The sequence below is a fragment of the Aotus nancymaae genome, unplaced genomic scaffold, assembly GCF_030222135.1.
Source record: "Aotus nancymaae isolate 86718 unplaced genomic scaffold, 86718_ANA_hifiasm-v0.15.2.pri h1tg000028l, whole genome shotgun sequence".
Taxonomy (NCBI): Eukaryota; Metazoa; Chordata; class Mammalia; order Primates; family Aotidae; genus Aotus; species Aotus nancymaae.
The window spans coordinates 13,051,931-13,064,494 of NW_026988441.1; the positions used below are offsets into that span (position 1 = coordinate 13,051,931).

The window sequence follows — 12,564 nt, forward strand, 5'->3', positions numbered from 1 at the left end:
GTCCCCTCTGTCAAATGAGGATGGGACAAAGGGCTTCTACAGGCCTTCCTAACTTTGGCTCTTTGCTAGATTCTAAGGTCCTTCCTTGGGTTTGATTCCTTGATGAAAAATTGTTTTTTCTTGAAGTATACTGTACATACGGAAATGTGCAAAAATCGTAAGTGAGCAGCTCATTGAATTTTGACGCACACACCCATGTAACCAGCACCCAGATCAAGAAACAGAACACGGCTGGGCACAGTGGCTCACACCTGTAATCCCAGCACTTTGGGAGGCTGAGGCAGGTGGATCACTCCAGGTTCGAGACCAGCCTGGAAAACAAAGCAAGACCCTGTCTCTACAAAAAAATTTAAAAATAGCTAGGCATGGTGGCACATGTCTGTAGGTCCAGCTATTTAGGAGGCTGAGGCAGGAGGATATCTTCAGCCAGGAGTTGGAGGCTGCAGTGAGCTATGATCGCGCCACTGCACCCCAGCCTAAAGGACAGAGTAAGACTCTGTCAGAACAAAACAAGAAAAGAAAAGAAAGAAAGGGGAGGAAAAAGAAAAGAAGGAAAGAAAGAAAGAAAGAAGGAAGGAGAGAGACCATCCAGAGGACATTCATATGGTGGAATATCACAAAGCAAAGAAAAAGAGCAGACTACCCCTACACAGATTAACCTCAAAAACGTCATGCTGAGCCATAGAAGCCAGACACAAAGCAACACAAACTGCATGATCCCATTTGTATGACTTTTCAGAAAAGGTGAAACTAGTGCTGAGGAGTCAGGATAGTGGTTACCACTTGGGGGTAGTGACTGGGAAGAGTCACGAAGGAGCCTGTTGGGGCTAAGAAATATTCTTTACCTTGATCTAGTGGTTACATGGGTCTGTTCCCATAAAAATTCATTGAGCTGAGCCGCACATATATGATGTGTATGTTTTAGCGTATGTAAAACATACATCAATGTTTTTGAGATGAGGTCTTGCTCTGTTGCCCAGGCAGTAGTGAAGTCATACCATCATGGCTCACTTCAGCCTCAACCTCCTGAGGTCAAAGCAATGCTCTCACCCTGGTCTCCCGAGTAGCTGGGACCCCAGGCATACACCATCAGACCCATCTAATTTATTTTTATTTTTTGTAGAGACAGGGTTCACTATGTTGCCCAGGCTGGTCTTGAACTCCTGGGTACAAGTGATCCTCCTGCCTCAGCCTCCCAAAGGGCTAGGATTACAGGTGTGAGCCACTGCACCTGGTGGAGACTAATATTCTAACTCTGTGATTCCATTCCCTCCACGCTCTACCCTCCCCTTACCCTCTATTCTGGCTTTCGGGGGATTTCTTGTTCTTTTTTTTGAGATGGTGTCTCGCTGTGTTACCCAAGCTGGTCTTGAGTCTCAAGCAATCCTCCCACCTCAGCCTCGGGAGTGGCTGGGACTACAGGTCACTATTTCTCTCTCTTTCTCTTTCTTTCTTTCTTTTTTTTTGACAGAGTCTCACTGTGTTGCCCAGGCTGGAGTGCAGTGGTGCAATCAATCTTGGCTCACCGCAACCTCCACCTCCCAGGTTCAAGAAATTCTCATGCTGGGATTACAGGCAAGCGCTGCCACAGGCACGCGCCACCACACCCAGCTGAATTTTGTATTTTTAATAGAGAGGGGGTTTTGCTAAGGCTGGTCTCGAACTCCTGGCCTCACGTGATCCTCCCACCTCAGCCTCCCGAAGTGCTGGGATTACAGGTGTGAGCCACCACAACCCATCTGGCCTATTTTCTGTTTGTCCATTGGTGGGGAGTTTGGATTCCTTATCCAGTGTGGCCGCTTCCAAAGGGCAGCCCCAGGCAAGACGCTCAGCATGGAGCAGGACAGACATGAGGCTCACAGGTCCCCACCCCCATGTCACCTCGGTCCCTTTGCTCACCTCATGCTGTGCACTGAGCCCACCTTCTTGTCTCTTCTCTCTCTGCATCCAAATCCTCCTCCCAGACCTCAGTTCGGGACTCACCTCCTCCAGGAAGCCTTCCCAGATCCCCTTACTGACTTTCCTGGTCCTAAGTTCTGGCCTGCCTTCAGTGGGCGTCTAGCCCCGCTTCCATTCTAAGAAGGAGGGAGGGAGCTCCCTCAGGGAGTGTGGGAGCAGCAGGGGGGTGTCCCTGAAAGGCACTCACATGCAATTCCTGGCCGCCAGGTCCCGGTGTATGAATCTCTTGGTACTCAGATACTCCATGCCACTGGCGATGTCTGCCATGAACTTCACTAGCATCTGAGTGGGCAGGTACTGGGGGCGAAGGCAGGTGGGAGGAGGGTCAATAGAGGTCAATAGGGTCCTTGACACCGATCCCTCCTCGCTCTGTCCCTCTGTGCATGCCTATCTCTGCCTGCAGTGGTTTCCCGTGGCTCTGACAATTCAACCCAACCCCGTTCCATGGCCTGAAAGGTCCTATAAACTTGCTCCAGCCTTCCTGTTTGACTTGATCGCCTATATTCTTGCCCTTGACAGACACTCCCACCAGACTCCTGTTCAGATAAACCACGATTGTTCCCACCTCCGAGCCTTTGCCTATGTTGTGCGTTTTATTGGGATTGCTTCCTGCCCAGATCTCCAGACATCTCCCCAGCCCCAAGTCCTTCAAGGTCACCTCCTCGGCAAGATCTTAGACATCCACCCAAATTAACTGCCTGGCCTCCTTATCATCCAGCCTACTGTATTTCCTTCCCAGCATTTAAGTCATCTTGCTTAGGTATTTATTAGCTTGTTTACTGTTCACCTCCCCTGCTGGAAGACACGCTGCAGGAGAGCAAGCTCCTGGTCACCATGGTCTTCCCAGGGTCTGAGCAGCACTGGGTACCTGACTGATGCTCAGTTAATATTTATAGACTGCATGATTAAATGCCCCTCACCACTGGCTGGTCCCCAAGCCGGGAATAGAGGAGGAAACTGTGTAGGTCTCCATGTTTCATGAAAGGTAAGATGACCACAGGTGCCGGAAAGCTCTCTCGTTCAGAACCCTGGAAACAGACGCCTGAGCCCCACCCCAGGCAGCCCTGTTACTCCTGGGCAGAAGGTGAAGCCAAGCCCCCTCCCAGCCAGACCCCAGCCTCTCCTCACTCCCCATCCAATCTGGCTGCCATATTGTTTAGGGGGTAGTGGGGGTAGTGAGGACCAAGCTGCAGAGACGCCATTTCCAACAGAGTTCCCAGGGACGTTTCCGGAGCCCTCCTGGGGACCTCAGCTATTTCTGGGAATGGTCAGAGGTCACATTCCAAGCTGAGGGAAAGTAGGAGTGGCGAGTTTGCTGACCCTGAAGGCACGGGGAGCAGGAAGCCTGGAAGTCTGATCTTCCCAGGGCCAGAGGAGGAGTCTTCCCTCTGCTATGGCCCCCACGGGGCCTGTAGACCCCTTAAATCTGCCCCTCCCTCACCGATGAGCCTCATGACGTTGGGATGGTCAAATTCCTTCATACAGACGGCTTCACTCAGGAAATCCTCCAGCTCTGACCTCGTGCAGATGGCAACTAGAGGGAGAGAGAAAGGTGGTTGAGGATGAGGGGAGGAGTTCCTCCCTACACCTCCTCTCCATCACGGTCATCATCACTCATCTTCATCAAACATGATTAGTAAGTACTAGGTGCCAAACTCAGTACTTTATGTATATTAACTCATTTAATCTTCTCAGGTGCTACTGTTATGGTTCCCATTTTATTTTATTTTATTATTTTATTGGTTGGTTTTTTTGAGACAGGGTCTTGCTCCGTCACCCAGGCTGGATGCAGTCATAGCGATCACAGCTCACTGCAGGCTCAAACTCCTAGGCCTGGGTTCCTGAGTAGCTGGGACCGCAGGAACACACCACTATCCATATAATTTTTTTTTTTTTTTGAGATGGAGTTTTGCCCTTGTCCTCCAGGCTGGAGTGCAATGGCACGATCTCGGCTCACCGCAACCTCTGCCTCCCTAGTTCAAGAGGTTCTCGTGCCTCAGCCTCCCGAGTGGCTGGGATTACAGGCGTGCGCCATCACACCTGGCTAATATTTGTATTTTTAGTAAAGATGGGGTTTCACCACGCTGGCCAGGCTGGTCTCGAACTCCCCACTCAAAAGTTCTAGGCTATGGCTAACTTGCTGTTAACTCTTCTGCTCTCTTCCTTCTCAGGGGCATAGGGAAGGGGCGGGGAGGTCCCACACGTGTGCCCGTGACTCACTCTTCATTGTCTTCACAGCCACCTTGAGGACGGAGTCGTCCTGGTTGAGCTGGCCTTCCATCACGGCTCCAAACTCTCCTGTGATGGGCCAGAGAGAGACACCGACCTCAGAGGGCCTGGCGGGACTGTTTTTCCTAGAGTTGGGTCGGGGCGTGGAAGTGCAGGATCTCAGAAGTTCAGAAGGATGTGTGTATGCTGCCGGGGGGACTCACCTTCTCCCAGAGTCTTCCCCAGGGCCACCTTGTGCCGGTCCACCATCACATCCCGCAGCTTTTCCTTCAGCTCTTCACTGATGCCCAGGCTGTTCACTGCATGCAAGGTTGGGGTGGACAAAGCCACAGGGCAGGGCTGACATTCAGGTGACATTCACCCACCAGTAGGGATAGACCCATTGTCGAAACACTGACATACTGCCGCATTGATTCAAAATCAGCTACTGCCCTGAGCACCCTGCCGCTTCCACCCTAGCTCCTCCTCTGGACCCCCCGAGCCTTCCCTCAAAGGGAACTAAAGGGTTAAAGCCGGGTCACGCTCTTGCTCCAGTGGGCTCCCTGATGGGTCAGAGCCCTGCTTGTACCAGTTGTTAAAAATATTTCTTTTGCCAGGCACAGTGGCTCACACCGGTAATCCCAGCACTTTGGGAGGCCGAGGCAGGTGGGTCATGAAGTCAGAAGTTCGAGACCAGCCTGGCTAACATGGTGAAACTCCATCTCTACTACAAATACAAAAATTAGCCAGGCATGGTGGTGCACGCCTGTACTCCCAGCTACTTGGGAGGCTGAGGCAGGAGAGTCGCTTGAACCTAGGAGACGAAGTTTGCAGTGAGCCGAGATCATGCCACTGCACTCTAGCCTGGGTGACAGAACAAGACTCTGTCTCAAAAAAATAAAAATAAAAATATTGTTTTGCCAGACACAGTGACTCACATCTGTAATCCCAGCACTTTGGGAGGCCGAGGCCAGTGGATCACTTGAGTCCAGGAGTTCAAGACCAGCCTGGGCAATGTGGCGAATCCCTGTCTCTACAAAAAATTACAAAAATTAACTGTGTGTGGTGGCATACACCTGTAGTCCCAGCTACTCAGTAGGCTGAGATTGGAGGATCACTTGAGCCTGGAGGTGGAGGTTGCAGTGAGCTGAGCTCACATAACTGCATCCCAGTCTGGGTGACAGAGCAAGACTCCACATCTCAAATAAAACACAAAAAACAAAAATATTTCTTTCTTTTTTCCTTTCTTTTTTTCTTTCTTTTTCTTTTCTTTTTTTTTCTTTTTTTTTGAGACAGAGTCTTGCTCTGTAGCCTAGGCTGGAGTGTACTGGCATGATCTCAGCTCACTGCAACCTCCGCCTCCTGGGTTCAAGCAATTCTCCTGCCTCAGCCTCCTGAGTAGCTGGCATTACAGGTGTGTGCCACCACACCTGGTTAATTCTGTATTTTTTTTTTTTTTTTTTTTTTGAGACGGAGTTTCGCTCTTGTTACCCAGGCTGGAGTGCAATGGCGCGATCTCCGCTCACTGCAACCTCCGCCTCCTGGGTTCAGGCAATTCTCCTGCCTCAGCCTCCTGAGTAGCTGGGATTACAGGCACGCGCCACCGTGCCCAGCTAATTTTTTTTTTGTATTTTTAGTAGAGACGGGGTTTCACCATGTTGACCAGGATGGTCTCGATCTCTTGACCTCGTGATCCACCCGCCTCGGCCTCCCAAAGTGCTGGGATTACAGGCGTGAGCCACCGCGCCCGGCTCAATTCTGTATTTTTACTAGAGGCGGATTTCACCATGTTGGTCAGGCTGGTCTTGAACTCCTGACTTCGTTATCCACCCGCCTGGGCCTCCCAAAGTGCTGGGATTACAGGTGTGAGTCACGAGCTCTGCCCTCCTAGGGGTAGCTATTTTATTGATTTCTCTTACAATAGATTACTTTTGAAATGTTATAAAAATGGAATCACATAGTATATTCTCTTTTGTGTCTGGCTTCTTTAGCTCAACATGATGTCTATGAAATAGTCACAATTTAATTGTTGTTGGGTGTAATTGTAATTTATTCATTTTCTTTCTTTCTTTTTTTTTTTTTTTGAGACGGAGTTTCGCTCTTGTTACCCAGGCTGGAGTGCAATGGCGCGATCTCGGCTCACCGCAACCTCTGCCTCCTGGGTTCAGGCAATTCTCCTGCCTCAGCCTCCTGAGTAGCTGGGATTACAGGCACGCGCCACCATGCCCAACTAATTTTTTGTATTTTTAGTAGAGACGGGGTTTCACCATGTTGACCAGGGTGGTCTCGATCTCTTGACCTTGTGATCCACCCGCCTCGGCCTCCCAAAGTGCTGGGATTACAGGTGTGAGCCACCGCGCCCGGCTAATTTATTCATTTTCATTGTTATATAGTAATCATTCTCAGACAAATTGACACCAGGACACCTTTACATTGTTAGAATTACTGAGGACTGCTGCGAAGAGCTCTTGTTTATGTGAGTTACATATATATATATATCAATATTTCTGTATTCAAAAATAAAACTGGCTGGTCACGGTGGTTGACACTTGTAATCCCAGCAATTTGGGAGGCCAAGGAAGGAGGACCACTTGAGACCAGGAGTTTGAGACCAGCCTGGGCAACATAGCCAGACCCTATCCATTAAAAAAATTTTTTTTTTTTTTTAACCAAGTCTCGCTCTGTGGCCTAGGCTAGAGTGCAGTGGCACAATCTCAGCTCACTGCAAACTCCACCTCCCAGGTTCAAGCGATTATATTGCCTCACCCTCCCGAGTAGCTGGGATTATAGGTGTGTGCCACCACACTCAGCAAATTTTTGTGTGTTTTTCTTAAGAAGAGATGGGGTTTTGCCATCTTGCCCATGCTGGTCTCAAACTCCTGGGCTCCTTCTCAAAATAAAACAAACAAACAAAAAAACTATCAGATTTAGTTAAATTTTTTTTCTTTTCTTTTCTGTTTTTTTTGAGACGGACTCTCACTCTTGCCTAGGCTGGAGTGCAGTGGCGCAATCTCAGCTCACTGCAACCTCTGCCTCCTGGATTCAATCGATTCTCCTTCCTCAGCCTCCCGAGTAGCTGGGATTACAGGCATGCATCACCACACACGGCTAATTTTTGTATTTTAGTAGAGACAGGGTTTCACCATGTTGTCCAGGCTGGTCTCAAACTCCTGACCTCAAGCAATCCACCTGCCTCCGCCTCCCAAAGTGGTGGGATTATAGGTGTGAGCCACCACACCTGTCCTGATAGATGTTTAAAAGAAGAATATAGAAGCACAAGGTTCATCAGCTGTCAGAGTGATGGATGGCATCATCCTATGTCAGGGGGCCTCTGGAAAACTACACTGAATGCTCATGAGAGAATGAGAACGCAAAAGAGCAAATCATGTCTTGGTAGTAATATGAAAATAGATTTGACCTATGGACCCCCTGCAAAGGTCTCAGGGACCATAGGGGGCCAGGCTCACACTCTGAGAATGGCTGCTGTATGTCGCTCAATTAAATCACTGGGACATTGTCACTTCTTCCTTCTCTTCTTAAATAAATGTCTTTCCCAGCCCTTTCCAAACACTCCCTGGGGCCCTGGCAGCCTTCTTGCTATGTGCTGGGAAGAGACCTAGCTCTTCCCTTTTGTTTCTGGATTTCAGTTTCCCTAACTGAAAAGATAAGATTCTTTTTTGTTGTTTGTTTTTTGAGACAGTCATGCTCTGTTGCTCAGGCTGGAGTGCAGCAGCACGATGGTGAATCACTGCCACCTCGCCTCCCAGATTCAAGCGATTCTCCTGCCTCAGCCTCCTGGGTAGCAGGGATTACAGATGCACACCACTGCATCCAGCTAATTTTTGTATTTTTAGTAGAGATGGGGGTCTAGCCATGTTGGCCAGGCTGGTCTTGAACCCCTGACCTCAAGTGTCTGGCTGCCTGGACCTCCCGAAGTGCTGGGATTACAGGCGTGAGCCACCACGCCTGGCCAAAGAAGAGATGTGATTAGGCCTCTGCGATCCCTCCTTAGCTGAGAGCTTCCGTGACTCTCCAATCTTCTAGTAGAGAGTCTATAGTTCTAAGATTTTATGATTTCAAAAGTATAAGGATATAGAATATATGCATATAACTTTTCAGGCTAAGATCAATTCTATCTCTCCACCAATCTATAATTCCAAGAGTTAGTAGAGTGTGGCAGTTAAGAGTATAGATTTCAGGCCGGGCACGGTGGCTCTCACCTGTAATCCCAGCACTTTGGGAGACCGAGTTGGGTGGATCACTTGTGGTCAGAAATTCAAAACCAGTCTGGCCAACATGATGAAACACCATCTCTACTAAAAATACAGAAATTAGCCAGGTATGGTGGCACACGCCTGTAATCTCAGCTACTCAGGAGGCTGAGGCAGGACAGTTGCTTGAACCTGAGAGGCAGAGGTTTCAGTAAGCTGAGATCCTGCCACTGTACTCCAGTCTAGGTGACAGAGCAAGACTCTGTCTTAAAAAAAAAAAAATGCCTGAGTTCAAATCCCAGCTATCCAATTTACAAGCTATGTGGCCGCAGCTGCCTCATCTGTGAAGTGAAGGTGATAAGAAACCCACCTCTGGCTGGGTGCAGTGGCACACACCTGTTATCCCAGCACTTTGGGAGGCCAAAGCAGGTTGATCACTTGAAGCCAGGAGCTCGAGACCAGCCTGGCCAACATAGTGAAACCCCGTCTTTACTAAAAATGCAAAAATTAGCCAGGCATGGTGCCACGCACCTGTAATCCCAGCTACTCGGGAGGCCAAGGCATGAGAATTGCTTGAACCTAGGAGGTGGAGGTTGCAGTGAGCCGAGATTGTGCCACTGCACTCCAGCCTGGGCGACAGAGCCTCCCCGCCTCCCTGGGTTGCTCTGAGGATTAAATGAGGTGACACATGTAGAATGCTTAGAAAAGAGCCTGCCATGTAGGTAGTGATAGGGCTGTCTGTCATCACTGCCACAGCACCATCATCTTTTATTATTTATTTATTTATTTAGAAATGGGGTTTCACCATGTTGGCCAGGATGGTCGAGATCTCTTGACCTCGTGATCCACCTGCCTCGGCCTCCCAAAGTGCTGGGATTACAGGCGTGAGCCATCACACTCAGCCTTGGTGTTTCTAAGATTTACTGTGTCTAAGATTCTATTCTTTGAAGATTCTTTGTGGTTCCACAATTCTGTTATTTCTAGGGTCTGTGGTTCTGACATTCTAGTATCCCAAGGCCTTCAGAAACTTTTGGCTCAGGCATCTACAGAAACCCCGCAGGCCAGATTCTCTACAGCCTTCAGCTCCAGGCCAAGGCGGTGGGGCACAGGGTTCACTTACAGGTGGCTTCAGTGGTCCGGCGACTGTACGACTTGCGCACGCGGTACCTGACGACCAGTTCACCTCTTTCCACCGTTGGCTCAAACACTTCTCTGGGGGGATGGGGAGAAGGTGAGGGCAGGGAAAAACCCTATGGAACCCCCTCCTCAACCAGCAGTTGAGCAAGTACCATCAAGCCTCAAGCCCTGCCTGCCGTCTCCCTTAGCATTTGCTGAGCGTGTCTTGGGCAGCTACCTTCTGCCTTCCATTCATACCCCACAACCCTTGCCCTCATCCCTTTTTTCTTTTTTCTTTTTTTTGAAACAGAGTCTCACTCTGTCACCCAGGCTGGAATGCAGTGGTGCAATCTCAGCTCACTGCAGCCTCTACCTCCTGGGTTCAAGCAATTCTCATGCCTCAGCTTCCCAAGTAACTGGGACCACAGGCGTGCACCACCACGTCCCACTAACTTTTGTATTTTTTAGTAGAGATGGGGTTTCGCCATGTTGGTCAGGCTGGTGTCCAACTGCTCACCTCAAGTGATCCACCTGCTTCAGCCCCCAAAGTGTTGGGATTACAGGTGTGGGCCGCCATGCCTGGCTTCCCTTGCCTTCATTCTGATTCTTGGTCATTGCTCCTCCTGCACCAGCCTCCTCACTGGCCTCCCTGCCTCCAGCCTCTCCATCCCAGTCCACACAGCCTCCCCTTGTAGTTCCAACTCACCCATAACGGGTCTCCTTCTTTCGCCGGTGGACAAGGAAGAGTGCCAAGATGAGGACACAGGCAGCGGCCACGATTGCTCCTAGCAGTACATACCACCAGGGCCGCGAGAGGGCAGGAGCTGGAGGTTCCTTCACTATCGGGGGCACGAGGAACAGGTCATGGATGAGACCTTGGATCCAGCTCTCTGGGACCCAAAGGGGTGATGTGAGAGGGAGGCAGAAGGCCTGGGCAACGAAGTGCACATACCCGATGAGGTGTGTGATGGATGCATTCACATGTTGGAATGAGCTGGGCTGGATGGGGCATGCAATGGATGTGATACAAGTGTATCTTGTATACGAGAAGCAGAAGCATGGGAAAGTTGTAGGATGGGTGAGTTAAGATTGGGACAGAGGCTGCGCGTGGTGGCTCACGCCTGTAATCCCAGCACTTTCGAAGTACTTTGGGAGGCCGAGGTGGGTGGATTACTTAAGGTGAGGAGTTTAAAATAAACAGAATTAAAAGAAAAAAGAAAAAAATGTAAACAACAACAACAACGAAAAAAGGCAAGGAGTTCAAGACAGCCTGGCCAACGTGGTGAAACCCTGTCTCTTCTCTGCTTTAAAAAAATACAAAAATTGCTGGGCGCGGTGGCTCATGCCTGTAATCCCAGCACTTTGGGAGGCTGAGGCGGGTGGATCACCTGAGGTCAGGAGTTCGAGACCAGCCTGACCAAAATGGCGAAACCCCGTCTTAAAAAAAAAAAATTCAAACAAATAAAAATTAGCCGGGCGTGGTGGTGCACACCTGTAATCCCAGCTACTTAGAAGCTGAGGCAGGAGAATCGCTTGGATCTGGGAGGTGGAGGTTGCAGTCGGCCAAGATGGGGCCACTGCACTCCAGCCTGGGTGACAGAGTAAGACTCTGTCTCAAAAATAAATAACTAAATAAATAAAAAGAGGCCCTGTGCTGTGGCTCACACCTATAATCCCAGCACTTTTGGAGGCTGAGGCGGGTGTATAACGAGGTCAAGAGATCAAGACCAGCCTGGCCAACATGGTGAAACCCCGTCTCTGTTAAAATACAAAAACAAGCCAGGTGTGGTGGTGAGCGCCTGTAATCCCAGCTACCCAGGAGGCTGAGGCAGGAGAATTGCTTGAACTCAGGAGGCAGAGGTTGCAGTGAGCCAAGATCGCACCACTGCACTCTAGCCTGGTGACAGAGCAAGATTCCGTCTCAAAAAAAAAGAAAAAGAAAAAGAAAGAGAGAGTGGGATGGATATTTGAGGAGTGTGCAGTGAGTGTGGAATGGGAGGGAGAGATGTGTGGAATGGGTTATGTGTGTGCCAGGAGGGCTAGATGAACATGAGATGGGTGTGGAGAAATCTCAAATAGCAGAGGTTAGTGTGAGAAATGTTACGCTTGCGCAAGGAGGGTGGACTAGAGTGTAGACGAACAGGTGAGTGGGGAAGAGGATCCATGCAGTGTAGGATGGTACATGAAGCCTGTGCCAGGAGGGTGAGGCTGGTGGAGGAAGGACTAAGGAATATCTTTCAAGGAGTATGCAATGACTACAAAAGGGGTTTCTTTCTTTCTTCTTTTTCTGTTTTTGTTTGTTTGTTTGTTTGTTTGTGACAGGGTCTCACTCTGTCGCCCAGGCCAGAGTGCAGTGGCCCGATCTCAGCTCACTGCAACCTCTACCTCCCAGGTTCAAGTGAATCTCCTGTCCCAGCTCCCAAGTAGCTGGGATTACAGGCATGCACCACCATGCCTAGCTAATTTTTGTATTCCTTTTTTTTTAGTAGAGACAGGGTTTCACCATGTCTCCTGAGTAGCTGAGACCACGGGTCTGTGCCACCCGGCTAATTTTTTTTTTTTGAGACAGAGTCTCGCTCTGTTGCCCAGGCTGGAGTGCAGTAGCGCCATCTTGGCTCACTGTAGCCTCTGCCTCTCAGGTTCAAGCAATTCTTGTGCCCCAGCCTCCTGAGTAGTTGGGATTACAGGCTTGGGCCACCATGCCCAGCTAATTTTTGTATTTTTAGTAGAGACCGGGTTTCTCCATGTTGGCCAGGATGGTCTCAAACTCTTGACCTCAGGCAATCCACTTGCCTCAGGCCTCCCAAAGTGCTGGGATTACAGGCGTGAGCCACTGCACCCGGCCACAAGGGTTTCCATAGAGCAAAGAATGAGGGTGAAATAAATATCCAAAGGGAAGTGGTAAGCATATACAGGGTTGATGGCTGCTGGAAGAGTTGGGGGTTTGTGAAGTGGGAAGAGTATTCATGAAGTCTTAGATACAAGGAATGAGCAAGGAACTTTACGGATGTAATTTCAGTGTGAGAGAAGTGTGCGGTGAGCAGGCAAAACGTGACAAGGGCAGATGAGG

At 49.6% G+C, this 12,564-nt stretch overlaps 1 protein-coding gene across 2 annotated transcripts in view; it reads right to left on the minus strand.

Moving 5' to 3' along the window:
- AXL (AXL receptor tyrosine kinase) overlaps positions 1-12,564 on the minus strand; it is a 36,283-nt gene that overhangs the window by 6,458 nt on the left and 17,261 nt on the right. For both annotated transcript variants that reach the window (XM_064381289.1, XM_064381288.1), the window contains 7 exons: positions 10,201-10,333; positions 9,499-9,590; positions 4,392-4,487; positions 4,180-4,257; positions 3,401-3,493; positions 2,880-3,001; positions 2,147-2,256 (listed from right to left, as the gene is read on the minus strand). In XM_064381289.1, coding sequence (XP_064237359.1) covers positions 2,147-2,256; positions 2,880-3,001; positions 3,401-3,493; positions 4,180-4,257; positions 4,392-4,487; positions 9,499-9,590; positions 10,201-10,333 — 724 coding nt within the window. The remainder of the gene's footprint in view (positions 1-2,146; positions 2,257-2,879; positions 3,002-3,400; positions 3,494-4,179; positions 4,258-4,391; positions 4,488-9,498; positions 9,591-10,200; positions 10,334-12,564) is intronic.